General features: G+C 36.3%; 1 protein-coding gene across 1 annotated transcript; it reads right to left on the bottom strand.

Moving 5' to 3' along the window:
- Positions 1–3,062: 3,062 nt before the first annotated feature.
- Positions 3,063–6,190, bottom strand: LOC139690075 (peptidoglycan recognition protein-like). The gene is made up of 3 exons (XM_071587276.1): positions 6,093–6,190; positions 4,437–4,555; positions 3,063–3,277 (listed from the first exon to the last, which is right to left on the bottom strand). The coding sequence occupies exons 1-3, from the start codon at positions 6,188–6,190 to the stop codon at positions 3,063–3,065; spliced, it is 432 nt and encodes a 143-aa protein (XP_071443377.1).
- Positions 6,191–18,379: the final 12,189 nt, after the last annotated feature.

Genomic DNA, 18,379 nt, shown 5'->3' with positions numbered 1-18,379 from the left:
AATCAACCGATTCAATGAGTGTTTCACTCGTCAGGCGAGAGGTGGCGATGCCGGCCTATGTCTAAACCCCTCCACAATTCTTTCCTTCAGGTATGGGTGCAATGCAGTAGTAGTAAGTTTCCTTTTATTCTCGAGTGGCGGGTTGGATTCGATCATTCTCGTGTTTCAAGGGATCCACGGGTGACGATTGCGCGCCTTTCGAAATTTCTAATAGATACACGCCAGCAACCGAGGCCACCATTCTAGGTCCTTTAGATTCGGAGTCAGGCGAGAGCACACACTGAAGCGTGCTCGGAGCAAGTGCAGGAAGGGGAAAACAATTAGGGGAAGAAGCCGAGATGACGAGATATCATTAAAAGGAGGGAATGGGAAATAGTAAAAATGGGATATTGCGACGGATGACGCGGAGTCAGCAGGCTACATGGAATGTCAAGGGTATAAAGGTTAAAAATAAATAAATAATGAAATGATTAATTTTTCTTTGTCTATAATTAGCTTTAACAGTTTCCTATTTACTACGAAAGAGCTACAACAGAAATTTCACAACCGTTCTTTAAATGATTCACCCTTGAATAATCGTCAAAGTTTTCCTGATAGAAGTTAATGTTTCATTCAGATAAAGATGTTGATAGCGCAAGACTTGTAAAATCGTCTATTCATGATTAAACAGGTATTTAGACCATCTTTTTGAATTTTAAAGACTACTCATTAGTGTTTAATCCCTAATAACCAATCTTCATACCCAATAGACCCTTTCATTAGCAGTGATAAACCTTTTTGTCTTCCTCATTGAGCGGGAATGTTAGGGTTAGGTATTAGCTAAAGTTACTTGAAGGTTTTGAAGAATTTTAATTACAATATATTTCTTTGTCTTTTTGGTCCTAAAATTGACGATGAATTGAATTGTTTGTTTTGATTATGCGATCCATAACATCTCAAATCGGGAAATAGCAATTGGCATATAAAAATAAACCATTATAAGACGAATTATAGTTTCCTTTTGGCTCTTCTGGAAACAAAGTAGGTGCACTTCATGAAGGCAAAAATGTTTCATTCCCACGCATGAATTTCAAAATATACATTTCTGTGATTTATTTTTAAAGGAGCCAACTATCTCATGATCCTTACTGCTTCCACAATGCATCGTGGCAGATGGGATCTCGAAGTTAACAGTAACGCCAATGATTCTCAGCCTAATTTCTCCGTGAACTCTAAATGTTTCATAATTCGTTGTCTCCGTTAAGTACATTTTACATCGCGGCCTATACACACTGTTTCTGCATAACATCTGAGACAAGGAGATCTCACAGGCGAACATAAAAATGCTTGTATTTTGCGATTATACTTCAGTCAAGTCGCTGCAGTAACATCAGACTTTTGAATTAAGCATCCAGAATAATATTAGCTATGTATATTTTTTAATGTTTGAAAGAGTTACCATTTGGTAGCATTTCAACATGATTTCTAATGGAACTAGAGACAGACTTTTTATTAATTGAATATTGACTCTTATACATGCTCTCATGTATACATTTTCTTTTATATTTCAATTAAACCTATGCCTTTACTGAAATATGCCTTTTGCCTCCGATTTCTTATTCCACAGAAAATTATGAGTCGGAGCCAAAAAGCTTGCCCTCTCATCCTCACTTCGTCCTTCCCACACTCCCTCGGAACCACGACCAATCACCCCTCACCTCTTTCCCCTTCCCGCGTTCTTTCTCTGGGAGCCTTTACATGCATGACACTTGTCCTTTTAAAGAATTTTACCTGAAGATCTCTCCTATGTGATGAAGCCGATAGTAACGTATTAATAAAGTTTAGTGAATTTAAAAAGTTTGTCTTATTCCTAAAGATGTATGTTCACAAGCTTGAAACCGATACCATTGAAATGTAAAGGAAGACCATTTAAGCCGTAAAATGCGAAGGTGAAAAAGAAAAAATTGAGGAACGAACTGCCCGAAGTGGTTCGAAGATAGAGTTAAGGGCAAGAGTTGAAAGAATATTTAGCAAAAAAACAACGAAGGCAAAGGAATTTAAATTGAAACGTGGCCCTAAGATGGCCCTATTGTAGAGAAGAAGAAAGTAAAAGACACCGTTTGGTTTTATCTTGACATCCATGCACTTACCACTACTTGGAATGTAGAGAGTTAAACGTATTTTATGGCCTAGAATATTGAGATTGATTTTAAAAATTTTCAACAGCGGAGTCATAATTATGTTTTTAGCATAATGCTTGCAGTATCCAGAAGAAAAATCATCTTCCTCCAATAAATTGCATAAGTTGAAAGAACATCTCATTTCAAAGAATTGCAAGCAATGAGAACTCTCTGTAACTCAATTATGACAAGTTTTTTTATCATTCTGCAAATTGAAATTTGTTTGCAAACGTAAAATTCTCAGTTTCAAATTTAAATGGCATTTTCCAATTACATGAGCATTAGATAAGTCCAGCGCCCAGTACAGTTGGAATTTAACTATTGACTTGCCAAAATGGCACGCTACCAATATCTCCAATCAATTTTCTTTGAGTTTCTCAAGAAAATTTATGATTTTATATATTAGCACAAAATGAGCGTTGCAATCGCATAGACTATGCTGCACAAAAGGATTTCACCATCTCATATCCATCTGATTTTATTTTTATTTATAAATTTCACTTCATTCATCCCACACTTTGAAAAAACTTAATATTCTCTCCCGGTAAATGCTTATAAAATTAGTCAAACCTTGCTTCAAAACGCATGGTCACCAGATAGTGAGAAGCCAGAGGAAAACGTGGGCGAAAGGTGCAGCGATGCATGAAGTCCAGAAAATTAACGACGAGTTGATGTGAGCTCTGCCCAAATATTGCGGAAGTATTGAATGGAGTCATACTTATGGAAGGAATACATGTTCAATTTTCGCACAATAAAGAAAGAATTTTGGGAAATATTTTGTAGTATTTAGTGAGTGGTAAAACACATTGCGGAACTTGAGACCAAGTTTGAAATGAAAATACAGCAACAAGTCTGATATAAATAGACATAGATAATCGTAATATCAATAAAACCGTGAAGTATCTAGTAATCCTCTTCCACATCGTCGTCGTATTCAGAAAAAGAGAACCAATTTGGCCAATCCTTGATTATCTTGTAAAGTAGGTTCCCCGGGCAGTTGGTGGATGACACTTGGACGTGACCGATGAGCCTGTAGTCTCTTCTTAATTTCCTCTTCTTAATCCCACAGTCGATGAGCTTCTTGGTGGCGCTCAGCTGTTCCCGGGTCGGTGGCTGACCTATACGAAAAAAATACTTAAAGATAACACTAAGTGAAAACATTACAGAATTTGTGAAGAGTGCCAATTAATTAGAAGGAGCAAGCTTAGAAAATGTTCAGTAAGCAACATGGAAACTCTCGCGCAAAGAGAAATGCTATGCCCAATTAAGGTAGATTTTACACGATAAAACATGATGGCAGGGATATGAGCGATTTGAATGTTTTGAACATGCGTTTTCTTGTATGTTGCCATTCGCTTTGGACATTATCGTGCAATTTAAAGTTTCACAAGTATTTTTGCGCTCCATATTTCAAATACGACACACTTACTTGTATATTAAATTATTTTAGTGCAAGGAATGTTCAGACTGACGGTTTGCATTGCGAAAAGGTAGAAAATTAGGACAATTCTTATATTGATTTGTATACAGTTAAACCTAATTTAGTTAAATATTCTATAACCACTCGAAACAAAATTACTAGTCATACGTTAAGAGGATTTTTTCCAGAAGTTTGATGAAATTACTATTGATTGTCATAATTTTAAGGGAAATGGATCGGCGTAACAAAAAACTGAGTGTTTACCTAATTTGATCAAGATATTCATTCTTCCAATACTTGAGTTTTGTCGTTTTGCCAGTCTTGTACAATGATGAGTATCGAATAGGTTCTTATATTTCGTGAACTTTTTGAAATGCCTGTAATGGTACATACAAAGTAGGTATATAATGAAGCGGAATCTTTTTTCCACAAAATATTAAATTTGATCTTTGATAGCAATAAACCTAGGTACGCTTATAATTCTGAGTGATGCTCGTGGAGAGAGTACCGAGTAGTTTAAATAATCAACTCAAAATATCTACGCAAAATTTAAAGCAGGAAAAATAGTGAAATAGGTTTCCATGACTCCATCTCATCCAACATAATATAACCTCCTCTAACCTCGTATACTCCATAATTATTTCTCGGAAGAAACTTTTACTTGCACGGCTAATTACTCTCACGCAAACTCCACACTGCAAGCCTACGAAGACTTATGGAATTTATAGTCACGTTTGTGTTGGTGCGATACATGTGATAGGTATACTGCTATATATGTAATAGGTATTTGTTCTTTCAACATTATACCCTAAATTTTGTAAATTACCAGTGTGATAATGACAGTTAGTGTTACTTACTTTCAAACCGACCTATTAATGCGATGCCAATGCTCCTATCGTTGTACTCGAATGTATGGGCCCCTTCAGAATCCCAGCCTCTGCCTCGGTACACCACGCCATTTCCGCCGACGATGAAGCTAGAGGAAATAATAGAAGTTTTCAGACGTGTGCGTTATAATGATAACGTAAATTTCGAATTTACGAGTTTAAACTGATGCAGTAGTTTCCTACTCTCCAAAACGAAATAATCATTCCAGAGAAATACTTCAATCGGAGACGGGATTTGAACCCTGTGCCATGTGGTTTTGGCACAGCAGCGTTCTCACTACCACTGCCGTCACATTTAGGCTATATTGTGTGCAATTCCTTAGCACAATTAGGATGGTATGGGCGAAAGGAGTTGAAATTATATTGCGTGGAAACCTAAACCAAGTAGACAAACATTTACGAGGTGCTATGGAAATGTACCCGGGCTGTGCCAACAAAAATTCTCTAGTTGCCCCATGTACATTTTCCTTCCATCACTTCAAAGTAATTTCCTTCTGCGATATTATCCAACAGTCCTGGCACTGCTGCCATGCATTGACCAATCCCAGGAAGTCATTTCGTTGAGAAAGGACCATCTACGATTCGTCCTGAAGGTTCGGTTCGGAAGGTCCGTTCTTCGCCAGTCAAAAGTGTCAAAACTTCGCCTCTTCAACTTTATTTTTGGTATTATGGCCAAGTCACGAGTGGAATTTGTCGACTGGGGTTGTCCCGGGTAAGAAAACCGGGTCGACATTTACGGTCTCTAGAAGCTACTAACACACTTTGAGGCGCCGCCAGTCGGTGGATTTCAGGATTCCCTAGTGACGTACTGCTCTACTGTTCGATGTGGGTACGGATCCTCCTTCAGGATCGTTTAATGGGGGTCTTAAATGATCTTAACCACTCCGTATATGTCATGAATAGTTGGACGACGATCCCTACGAATAATTGTTCCTATATTTCAACAGTGGTCTTGCTGCTGCGCGGATTGCTGGAGCGAGAGTGCCACTCAAGATACTACGTACGACCTGAGGCACGATCACGAAGATCCCCGTCGATTTCCCCAGTATCCCGGTTTCCAATTTCCCGAGCTTCACGTAGAACTTAACATACACACGTTGCTCCTTTCGTTGGCAACCGCGAGATCGCAGGATAGCCCTAGCATGGGGTCATGAAAGTATATGCGAAACTGGTTCAGGCTAAATCAACACGGCGCCACTTTGGCACCACGTCTCTTTAGGCCTGTGGGGAGTGACTCCTGCCCCTCTATGGAGCCGAATTAAGAGTGTAGTCCGGGAACGTTTTGATAACACTTCGCAATTAGCATTAGGTATGTGCACGAAAATTAAACTGAAAATGTTATGAAATTAACGCGTAAATACCTCAATTAGGCGATTGAGCTTACCGAATTTTGAATTTTAAATCACCAAAAATGGAGGCACAATTCAGGGTTTCACTGAGTCAGTAAATTGATGGAAAATAGTAGCTTCGTCACCTGTCCCTATCGTTCACCAAATCAACTGACTTGGTGAATCTCGGAGGAATAATTCTGTTCACCTGCATCACGCAGAAGAAACTCAGAGAACTGTTTAAACCACCAAAATAATCCAGAAGCTAACTACGTGAACCTTTCGTCTTGAACATTACCTGAATCCACTGATTGGAGATTTGTCCTTCGTATTTGCTGGTTGATGGCTCCTGAGAATTCTAACACAGTCTTCTCTAGTGGTGCACGTGGAAGTCATTGTGTTATGAATGACAACGTAACGAACAGGGGTGGACATGGTGGGTGCACTACGTATTCTTTGACCTCGCCAAATGGAGGAATCCACAATTTCCGGGCATTCTGGACAAATGAAAATGACAGATGAATTCACAACGCGAGCTACAATCGGAAAAAGAAATTGTATTTCTGTACTTACCATTGCTTAGGATCGCTCGAAGCGTCCCGAACAAGTAGAGCAATCCAGCTGAGATGTTCATCGGAAGCCTCTTCTTGAACAATGGGACCTTCTCGTGAATGTACGTGTGCTTCTACCTTTGGACGCTGACTGTCAATATGTGTGACCCTCCACTTGCAGGCTTATTTTGCACAAACTGAGCATTACTAGATGAAGGTGGAAGAGTAGGTGAATGGAACTCACGCATCTCCACTGGTGTGGCAAAAAGTATTTAAAAAGAATTCCGTGGTGACGCAAAAGAATATCGTGATATGGAATCATTAAAAAAAGGCCGATAAGGAAAACACTCGTTTATTTCCGGGTAAACCTAATGATATGCAATTACGCGACTACGAGTCATTTTTTTCATTGTACTTGATTTCCGCAAGCCTTCAACACCTCTAGTTTTAATTGCAAGGGAAACAATTTTGCATTGCGGTATAGAGGGAGAATTTCCCTCTTTAATTACTGCATGGGCGATAACTTCCTCATATAATAAGCTTATCGTATGGGTCAGTTGGCTTGAAGCTGGCCTCCAACTCAAAGGCTGCAAGGCGCTAATACGATACAGAATTGCTCAATAGTAATGTCCATGTGTCATTTTCATTGTAACTTTACTGCTATAGTGCCTGATGTCATCAGATAATTTGAATAAATGGTCATAATTTAATCATATTAGTACTGTGACACTAAATGATTGTTTTAGTAATAGTGTCAAATTTATTTTGTCTAGCCGACTAACCACGGTTATTAAGCACTTCTCACAAACCGAAATGATTATAAGATTACATCAAAAATAAAATAATGTTAAAGCAAGAGGTGATGTGTGCCTAGTCTCACTTGTATGTCACTATAAATGAATCCGATATAAACAGGACTAACTCTGAAAACGCACTTGCTTTTATTGTCATCAATATTCTCGCAAAGAGTTTCTAAATTTTTGGAAGAAAGTCTTGTAACCTTTATGTCGCACTCATAGACTGAGGTCTCTTAGCGACATAATGCACACGCATTTAACTTTGCGATGAAGGTATGCCACAAATGAATCCAATGAATAGGTCACTTATTCTTTAGAGAAAATGATAACAATGTGATACACTATTGATCTGAAAATTTTGAACATTGGTAGCCTGAGTGGATATTGAAATATCAACTTATAAAGTAATTAAAGCCAGTCAACTTCCCTTCAAATTATTTTCATGAAATGTCAAGTTTTCGTCCTACCTAAAGATTTCGAAAAGTCATGCAAATCGTCGCCGCCAACTTCTAGACATCATCCATATCAAATATTCTGCACAGTCCATACAGCGGCAGAACATGATGAATCCAATTTTCTGATTCATTGAGCCTCTCTCCTAAGAGCGATTTTGGATTCCTGTAAAGAGGTATTGGCGCATGTCATATAATGTGTGTAACTGTAAAACATTCAATACATTGTAAAATTTCAAGATATTTATATATATATATATATATATATATATATATATATATATATATATATATATATATATATACACACACATATATGTATTTTATAAATATTATATAAAATCTACTGAATATCAGGAATGAAACAATATTTTTTAACATCTCTAGTGGAGTCGTCAACTGGAGTGAAATTTCGGGATATGCAACACGAATCATTATAAATTATTGATATCACGCGTATATTAGTGACTACTACCACAATTCCCGATGTAAAACCATGAGGAAGTCTCCCTCAAGTAGTAACCCTATGTTGCCAAGTCGTACCTGTATAGTCACGTGCAAATTTTAGAATGTAGACAAAACCTTGAGAATATCACGGATGAAACTCCTTTGAATTTTGCAGGTGCAAAAGGTTCGGATTTTGGTGATCTTAAGCATAACTTTAAGAATATTAATAACTGATTTAATGGATGATATTCTTTGTAATAGGGGTAGAGGTATTTCGTCATGCTTTCGTCCAATAGAAAATATATATTTGGCATATATAATATCTATTGCATGCATTTACCGAGAGAAAAAACATTTGCTATGTGATATTCTCCCGTGTATCAATTTTTAAATCACATTTATATTGTAATTAAGTACCATTACCTCTGAAAACGATGTAATTTGCGTAGCAATTGAGTTTCATATTTAGTTGGGTTTCCTTAATTATTTTCATATTTCACGAATCAACAATAGCTTACGGGCTATTCATAAACCTACCAGCAACTAAGATTTCCGACGTCCATCTTCGGGGGTAAAATCCAATCCTTCCGTTGAACTGTATTGAAATCCCCGATCAACAAAATATCATTATGAATAAGTCTAAGAAAATTCAACATGGAACAGTCACAGCTAAATGGGTTGTCATCAATGCGGATGGTCAGTCTGCCATAGGTGTCTGCTGTCTCATTCAGCTTGATTTGCGGAACCAGCTATTCAACCAAATTAAAAAAAAACACTTCATTTAATAAAGGGATATATTTGTTTTTTATTTATTCCTGGTTACTCTGGAATAAAAAAGCTCTATGTTATAACTAATTCTAGTTCAATGTATTTTCACAGATTACTTGGAGTATGACCCTTAACAATTTCATGAGAAAATTGTGCCAGGAATTTTAGGGAGCAATCGTTAGTGCGCTATAGTACCCAAACTTTTGATTATCTAATATATATATATATATATATATATATATATATATATATATATATATATATATATATATATATATATCGAAGATTTAGAAGCACACCCGAGAGCAATATATAATTGGACGGTACAATAGAGCACAAAAATATGGATAGAAAACTCATAGAAGGACATTAAAGACAATTTAAGATTACGGCCTTCTCTTAGACCTTCTGTATTTCACAAACACGCCCAAATATACAACTTTAAAGTTTAAGTAAGGACAATTAAGCACTTCTCCATCATATGTCTAGTTATTTTTTAAAATAAGCATTTAAGTAAAGAATGTATGGTCTCTGTAAACCACTAGTGATTTATACTAATCGGATTATTTTACAGTTATTTACAACACGAACAGCTCGGTGGGGCGATATGGTGTAGTGGAAATTTTGCTGAGGATCACTTCCCGTCTGGAAGAATTACCGAACTCAACTATCACTTCCTCAAGTATACCCTTGGCACGAGTTAGTAACGGAGATCTCACAATTAAGTTATTTATCCACGAATGCTTTTTTTGAAATGGCTAACACTTTATGATAAGTTTATATAATTCAAATATGAAACTCATTATTTACCTTAGACGACGGCAGTTCCATTCCTGAAATTTGATTTTGTCGCAGGTCAATCGTCAAATTCTGAAACAATTTCTTCATTTCATCTTTCTGGTAAAATACTTGATTAAATGTATCAGAAAAAGCTAAGGAGTACAACAAAAGCTCATTATAGTGTACACGTTTAATCGTGTTGTTTCTTAAGTCCAGAAATCGTAGACGATAATAGTTGATATAAGGGATACTGATGTAGGATATTTCATTGCTTTTTAGAATAAGCTCCTGTGGAAAAAATAATAAAGTTTGGATATAATACAAGATGACTTCACTCATTTAAAATTAATATATATATATATATATATATATATATATATATATATATATATATATATATATATAATATAAAATTATATGCACAACGGCGGATAAAATTATTCAGCAACAAACAATTTGCAAAATCCCCGAAAAAAAATGACCCTTAGTTTCATTCATTGAGAACACAAAGATAACCCAAACACGGATTTAGCATTCTAATCATTACAGTGGATTGATTTATTCTTACCTCAACTTCAGAGTCCCATTCTCTCAATGTATTCATAAGATGATGGTCGACCAAATCATTTCGCAATCCATTGAAGGAGAGGTCAACATATTTCGAGTTTTTGTAATCGATTGGAGTTAACCACAAATCGTTGGATTTATTTTCAAATCTGTTGTGCGAAAGGTTCAAATAGGACAAATTTCTCACACCTCTAAGTGAGTTCTTATAGATGAACATAATTTTGTTATGAGATAAATTCAAATGAGAAAGCTTATGAGCACGTGAGAAGAGATTTTTACCCACAGCTGACAATTCATTCCACGATATATCCAACGTGCAAAGACTACTTCCTTGATTAACCAGATTCATTGGCAACATTTGTATTTTATTATGTGACAAGTCTAGTTCCTCCAAGTTTAGCAATCCCTCTACAGTAATGTCATTAATGATTTTCAAGGCATTGTTTGATAGATTAAGAACCTTCAGCTCATATGATCCAAAAAAAGGCATCGGCTTATGTGATTTCTTGACCAGACGCTGAATTCGATTATGAGATAAATCAATTAAATGAAGCCTACTCATCAACGAGAATGAATCAGACGAAATGCTGGTCAGGTCATTTTTCGATAGATTTAAAAAACGAAGTTCATTTAGTCTTAATAGAGGCAATGTCTTCAGATGATTTTGACTCAGGTTAAGCTTTGAAAGGCCACAATTTTGATGCGGCCAATGATTTCTTTTTGTGAGTGTGGTGAATCGGTTGCCACTTAAGTCCAAGTATTTTATACTATTTCCGATACACGAAAAGTTTTCATCAAACTTAATAGCGCTATTATTAGATATTATAAAGGTATTGAGTGCAGTCAATTTATCAAAGAATTGATCTTCCAAATGTAGTATTTTGTTACTTAAGAGATCAATTTTTTCAATATGATAGTTTTTGACGAATTGGAAGCTGGATAATGAACTGATCATATTGTGGGAAAGGTTAATCTCTCTAATATATGAATTTCTGAAAAATAAAGATGCAGGAAGTGACTTTAATTTGTTATTCTGCAAGTAAATGAATTCTAAATCGCGGTTATTTATAAAAAGATCTCTCGGCAATCTTATTAGTCTATTTTTACTCAAGTCCACAAGTGCTAAGTGTTTAATATTTCGAAAAATATTTGGAGGTAAACATGATATGAGTGAGTTTGATAGATAAAAATGAGTAATATTCCTACTAGCTACACCATTTGAGTTGTACTCAAACATTACGGAGTTATTGTTAAAGACCACAGTTCTTAGTCTTGTTAATATGACAGAAAATTCAGGTAGTTTTATGAATGAATTTCCTGAAAAATCGATATGACTAATTAGAGGAGGATAAGAAATTCGGTGAAAATTCAAGATTGATATTTTGTTATGAGCTAAATATAGTTTTTCCAAACTTTCTAATTCACGAAAGCAATCTTCACTTACATTTTGGATGGAATTATAATTGAGATCTAATGAAAAGAGTTTGGATAATCTTCTTACGCTCAGAGGAATATCATTTATATGATTTCTGCTTAAGTTGACCACTTCTAGTTTGTCACAGGGATAAAACGTATTGTCATACATAAAGGAAATATTATTTTCACTCAAATCAATATTTGTCAATGAACTCAAACCAATAAATGCCTGTTCGTCCAAGTAATATATTCGATTTTTACTTAAATCTAACTTCCTCAATGAAAATAGTTCGTAAAAAAGTTTACTTGGTATTTCAGAAATATTTGTTTGAGAAATTTCCAGAAACTTTAAAGTGGGCGTCCTTCCTGCGAACGTTTTACTTGGTAAATATGACAGAGCCGGGCAAATAATTTTCAATTGTCTTAATTCATGCAGATCCTTGAAATGCGTGCCGAAAATAGGATAATTCGTCCGATTTAATCCACATTCGATCGTGAGATTGATTATTTTCGTTTTTGGAACTCTCCTCCACATCATATTTTCTTTGTGACAGAAACCAAAGTCGACAAACGAGGTTTGCGGAACTGGGCAAAAACGTAATTCTACACTCAAACCAATCACACCATATGGGGACCAATTTTCACAACAAAGCATTTCTATATATTTATGTTGAAACTGATACGGTTGCGTATGACTTTCACATTCGATACTCAATTTAGCAAGGTTGGACGCTATCGTGGAAAGACCGCAGGTCGCGTTCAACTCTTCCCGGCAGAACATGGAGATGGATCGGGACGACTTAACGCACAGGCAAATTCCGCTGGAATAGCAATGCCTCACTTCCACCCCCGCCATTTGTGTCACGGAGTGGTTCCAGCACCGACTCACGTGAAACGGAGTGATCAAGACGAGGATCACTATGAAAGAGCTGGAAGGCATCTTGCGACACCACTCTCCTATCTGGCAATTGAATGGGGAAATTGCTTGGAGCTAGTCCTAGCAGCACTGATGCGTGAGAGACGATTCTGATGATCTGGAAGAGTAGACACGATAACAAAATTCAATCTGCAAAAAACTGTATTAGTGGAAGGGTAGTTTATACTGAGATGAAGATTAACCTTTATAACCTCAGAACCTTGCTCGAACGAGAGAAGATATGAACTGTCCCCGGAAAGACAGCCAAAAAAAGCATATCTAGGCATTACCAAATTAGAATGATTTCACCCAGGAAACTGGCGAGATATGATCTGAGTGGAAATGGAAGGAGTCTATTCTCCCACCCTACGCTATTACCACGCTAAATTAATCGACACCGGATTCCGAGCTAAACAAATGAAAATTTTGCTTAAAGAAAACACTAAAGAAGGTATGCTAAGTTCACGCAAAAGTGAGTTCATTTTTGACGTGCATTGTAAACTCAAGTTAACATAACCTTGCATTTTGTCAATCTGAAATGCATTAGCAATTATTTTTTGCGGGCTCTCGTATTACGATCCAAATGGGACTGTCACTGTGGTCTAATTGAAACTCATTCTATTTGAATATCTAAAAAATTAGTATTCGATTGTTTTTGGCTCAACTTTGTGGAAGTTCATGATCATTACATGAAGAACACAATGTATTTTTCCATTGTCCTTTATCATGGTACTACTAGTTTAGGCGTCACCTGATGCTTAGGCGTCACCTGATGATGACGCCTAAGCGCTGAAACTAGTAGCACCAAAATAAAGGAAAATGGAAAAATACATTGTGTTCTTCATTTAATGATCTAAAGATAACCTTCATTTCGCATGAACATGGTTTGTGATGTCGGAATTTTTTGAAAGAATTGATTCTTTTTCAATCAGCACATTCCCTAGAACTAATCAAGGAACGCTTGATGAACCATCAACCCCACTGTAAAACAATGCAGATTACATTTAAAAGTTATTAAAGCATAATTGAGATCAATATGTAATAACAAGACTACAGAGATTCCTCGTCTTGGGAATATCTCACATGGAGACTCTGGTCCATTTCAGCGATCCTTGATTGTAATCATTTTTACACGAGGGCTTAGCAAGGTGATCACCCTAAGTTATTGAAGGAATAAACCGTTAAATATAATCAACAGCTTGGATCACCGACACAATTTCACACAGCTGTACCAGGACGCCGAGTTTGGGAGCACACATTTTGCCACTCTGCCATTCCGGACCCACACGCACTGTAATTTACATGTGGTTATCGACGATTGACTACCTTACATTTTGCGTGACGTTTTTGTTGATATTTCTCGATGTAATTGGATGCAAAAGAGCTGTTCAATAAAAAATTATCATACATTTTGATTACCATAATTTTTTGCGCAAAATGTTAAAATTTATATTATACTCTTAGCGGTAATGCGTATATGATATAAGTTCCATTGACTTTATTCCGGTAATACGCCAGCTGCAGGCGTTGCAAGGTGAAACATGTTCAGTTCGCCTATAGTAACGGTGGAGGTAACACCCGACTTTGCAATAAAATGTTGTTTACACTTAAACAAATCGTCATCCTAGGAGGATATAATTTCATAGGAGGATGATGAAAAGTCTGTTCTTACATATAGTTCATCTAGATGATGGTTTAAAATGCTTCAAGAAAAAAGACAAACAAGTTCAAAGGGTGAAGGATTCACTCCAATCACTGCACTTACGGACGTAAAGAATATCACCGCTACTGTCATTGCGAGAGAAGATAGTCAAATAACATTTAAGAGCCATATCAGAAATATTCAAACTTTAATTTGGGTGCAATCCACATGATGGGAATAAAAAAATTGCTCATGAAACTTTTTTGTGTGCGGTGGTTTTCGAGACTGCGAAAACCAAGACTCTCTCTTGCAGGTTTGTTCACAGTGCGGTCATGCCATAAAAAGATGAGGATTTTTTTCCGCGAAGTTTATCAATGCAGTTGAAACTTGGCCATAATATTTATCTTGAGAGTAAATAGCTAAGCTAAGACGAAGTTTCGGTCATAACGAACACCTAAAAAAGCCAAAGTGGTGAGAAAATTATGCTCTCTCAATTTTCGACACTCAAGGAAATTGATAAATTAATGTCATATCAGCCGTTTGAACGGATCATGAATTTCAAGGCCAGACGCTGGGTGAAATAATCGTAGAGTATTATAGAGTGCACAAGGTTGACATCAGCAATGTAAATGCATGTCCGACTTACATGAATGCAAAAAACTGCCTGACATTGAAACCTAATTGAATAGATTTTACAATAAAAATGATACATTACGAAAACAAATTCAGGTAAGCAGGTAATAATGCTGTAAATAGCATTTACCTTTCACTAAAATGTATCCAGAAATATATATATATATATATATATATAATATATATATATATATAAAATATAATATATATATATATATATATAATATATAATATATATATATATAAATATATAATATATATATATATATATATATATATACACACACCTTTTAATTTTCAACGTCTTCGTAATCATTATTATCTTAATGATTTCCGTATTTAGCATTTTATGGGATGATGATGTGAAAAAAATAATACTAAAACTTATTTTTTATTACCTTACAGGTTCATTTGCTTTTATTTATGTATATTACATCCAACTTCATAGAAGTACATTATTGGCTCGCGCCCTCACATATGAACAAAATTAGTCACACGTTTCTATAATTTGGTAATTTTTAGTTCTTAAACAGGAGTTAAAAGGAAGAACTGAATTTCGCAACGTAATGAACGATATTCTATTGCTTAAAAATTCAATTTATTAGGTAACATCGATCAATAGACAGGCATAAATAGTTTCCGAACGCATTGAAACTTTGGGAAATAGGTTATTACGAGTATATGTGCTTCGAGTGTATTCGGATGTTTTTCCAAACGGAATATTAAAGCAATGGAAATTAAATCTATTTGGTCAGCTTAGATTTTTATATTTTAAGCCATTATTATTGAATTAATATCATCACACTGAGACGAAAATTGCACATAAAACGAGAGTTAGTGTATGCACTGTAAAACACGGTATTGATAGATTAATGCATCGGATGTAAACAATAACCCACAGCATTTCATGTTGACATCGTCAAGGAAAATAGTTGAGCAATTAATAATTTGCGTTTTTTTCGATGTTCGTATGAAATATATCTTTAAACAGTGTACAGCAATCATCATATATACTGATGCTTCCTTAATTGCAAATATTTAAATAGAAACAATGGACACGTTCTCTGCTACTACTTGAAAAACTTTTCTATGCTTACTATATTTTTCGTGGCAGCAAAAATTGACAACTATCTTGTTTTAATAATTGTACTAATTAATATTATCTATCGTTACATGCATTAAAATGTGGACGTATTGTGACCTTTGGTATGAAATTGAGGTGGGGAAGAGACAATTTCATAGAAATCCGATCTCCTCCTATGTTAGTATAGGGTTAAAGGATATTTTTTTCACCGAAGATTAACTCCAATGGAGTAATTTCGTGATGTATGTACAGATGTGAAGAAATATGAAGGAAATAGTAGGTAGGATGGTTTTGTAATGCGCGGAAACATGGTCGTTGAAGCGAGTTGACAGGCGTGGACTGAAGAATTTTGAAATGTGGGAGTGGAGGAGGATGGCAAAGGTAAAATGGACGGAAAGGAAAATCAACGAAGAAGTGCAAGTTAAGCTGGAGGAGGGGTGAGAGAGGGTTGTTGGGAGAGATCCAAAGGAGGCAGGAAAAGTGGGTGCGGAGTAATTATATCGGCGTTAGAGTGCCGCAGACTGTGATAAAGGGGAGGACATTAAGCAAATGAGGTAGAGGGAGGAAAAGAATAGACAGTTTGCACAGAATGGAGTTAGAAAGTATTAAGAATTGAAAAACAGTTTAATCTAGTGCGGGGTGTCATGTGGTGTCTTAATGGACGGAGTTGAAATAAGGTAGCGATGAAAAGTCTCAAAAACCTACCCTAAGCGATTGACTACCAATAATAATAATGGAATGAAGGAATTGATATGCGATTTTAAGAAGAATATTTCGTTAGAGAGGCAAAATAACATGGAGTTTGGGAGGAAGGCAAAAATTTGAAATAGAAATATCCAGCCACACAGTTATGTGAAGAAAAATGACTTACTCATCGCCTTGAGTAAGTCATTTTTCCAATGTGATGGTGGGATGAATGCGAATGACTGAGAGTCATGATGTGCAAAAGATGCTTCATAAAAACCATTATTTCGACGAAGATCATATGAAGGTACGTGTATAACTAGTGCCGTTGTGGGAGCTACACTTATCAGAAATCTCATTCACAGCACCCAAAGAGTTTCTTGGAACCACCAGTCCCTATCAATGTTTTAAAACATAATTAAGCTCTGAATCAGGAATCTCACGGGAGATGTGCGGCACACAGCCCTTCTTTTGGGGCACCTATAATGACTCAAACACTCGGATAGAAGTCGATCACATTCACAGAGCCGCTGCGCACATGATCCTGGACCACCGTATATTCCGTGATCAATAGCTGTAAATGAAAGGAGAAAAAAATTGTAAGGAATATGGTAACGTCATGAAAAAATACATTTTAGCAACTAGACCATTTTAATGTGAACTTTTATCAACTACTGTGTTATTCATGATCTCTGAATAACTCGTAATACAGCAGAAATTTGATGTGAAAATAATTTTCCTAATATAAAACAAATGTGATCGATAAATAACCACGTATTGTTTATTAGGTCAACTGATTGAATTAACGCTATCGGAAAATTTTGGTATTGTATCCACAGCACGTCACTTGCACTTAAAGATTATCAGAGCTTCTTATTCTTAATATACTTATTATTACAGCTTCTGAAGGAAGAACAGAAAATAGGCACGCCTAGTATTAATGAATTCATGTTAGGTATTTTTATGTTAAAGTGCCATAATAACCTTTTTTCTCGTTAAATTATCATTCATTTTATAGAAGTTTATTATACCATAGTCGATCGACATGTTTGTGTAAAAAGTATTAAAATGCGATGAAAGAAATTGGGAATTGTATTATTATAAATTATTAGGCAATAATTTATTATTGTTTATGAACCTAATGAGCACGAAAACGCCAAATGATGAAAAAATACTCATTAAAATGGAACTAGCTAAAAGGGAAAGGGGTAGAAATGCATATAAAATACGAACACAGGAGAGGTGGAGAAGGTGGAATCGAGCAGATCACAAGTGGAAAATTATCTGTATTGCTCGGTCATTTGCTTGTCCCGGTCAAGGAAATATTTGTGCTCTTGTGATCTGCTCGATTGCGCCTTCTCCACCTCTCCTATGTCAGGGTACGTTCCAAAGGAAAGGCAACTATTTTTTAAAAGTAATTTATTGACACAAACACTTAAAACTCTGCAAGTTACTGTCCTTGGGCCTCTACACATTTTTTCTAGCGACTCTGCCCTTAGCTATACGTGCCCAGGAAGGCGTCACCGCGGACTCTTGTAAGGTATTCGTCACGGCTGATTGGATCTCTCTTCTATTGACGAAAAACGGGTTCATTTCAGGGCTGCCTTAATCCGGGGGAACAAAAAGTAGTCTACTCGGTCGACGTCGGGACTATGGGGGAGGTGGGGCGGCGTTGGCACCTGGTGTTTGGCCAGGAACTCGCTGACTCGTAGTGCGTTGTCGCGGACTCGTAGCGCGTTGCCGCAAGGCGCGTTGTCGTGATGGAGTTGCCAGGTAGCGGGGATGTTTCTCGCCCTGATGACTCTTTTACGGAGTCTTTCCAGCACATCCACATAGTAGGCAGCGTTA

Source organism: Hetaerina americana, unplaced genomic scaffold (genome assembly GCF_022747635.1).
Source record: "Hetaerina americana unplaced genomic scaffold, ioHetAmer1.1.p SCAF_3, whole genome shotgun sequence".
NCBI classification, from domain to species: Eukaryota; Metazoa; Arthropoda; class Insecta; order Odonata; family Calopterygidae; genus Hetaerina; species Hetaerina americana.
Note: the sequence above shows the minus strand (reverse complement) of the source record. Positions and strands in the feature narration are given on the sequence as shown.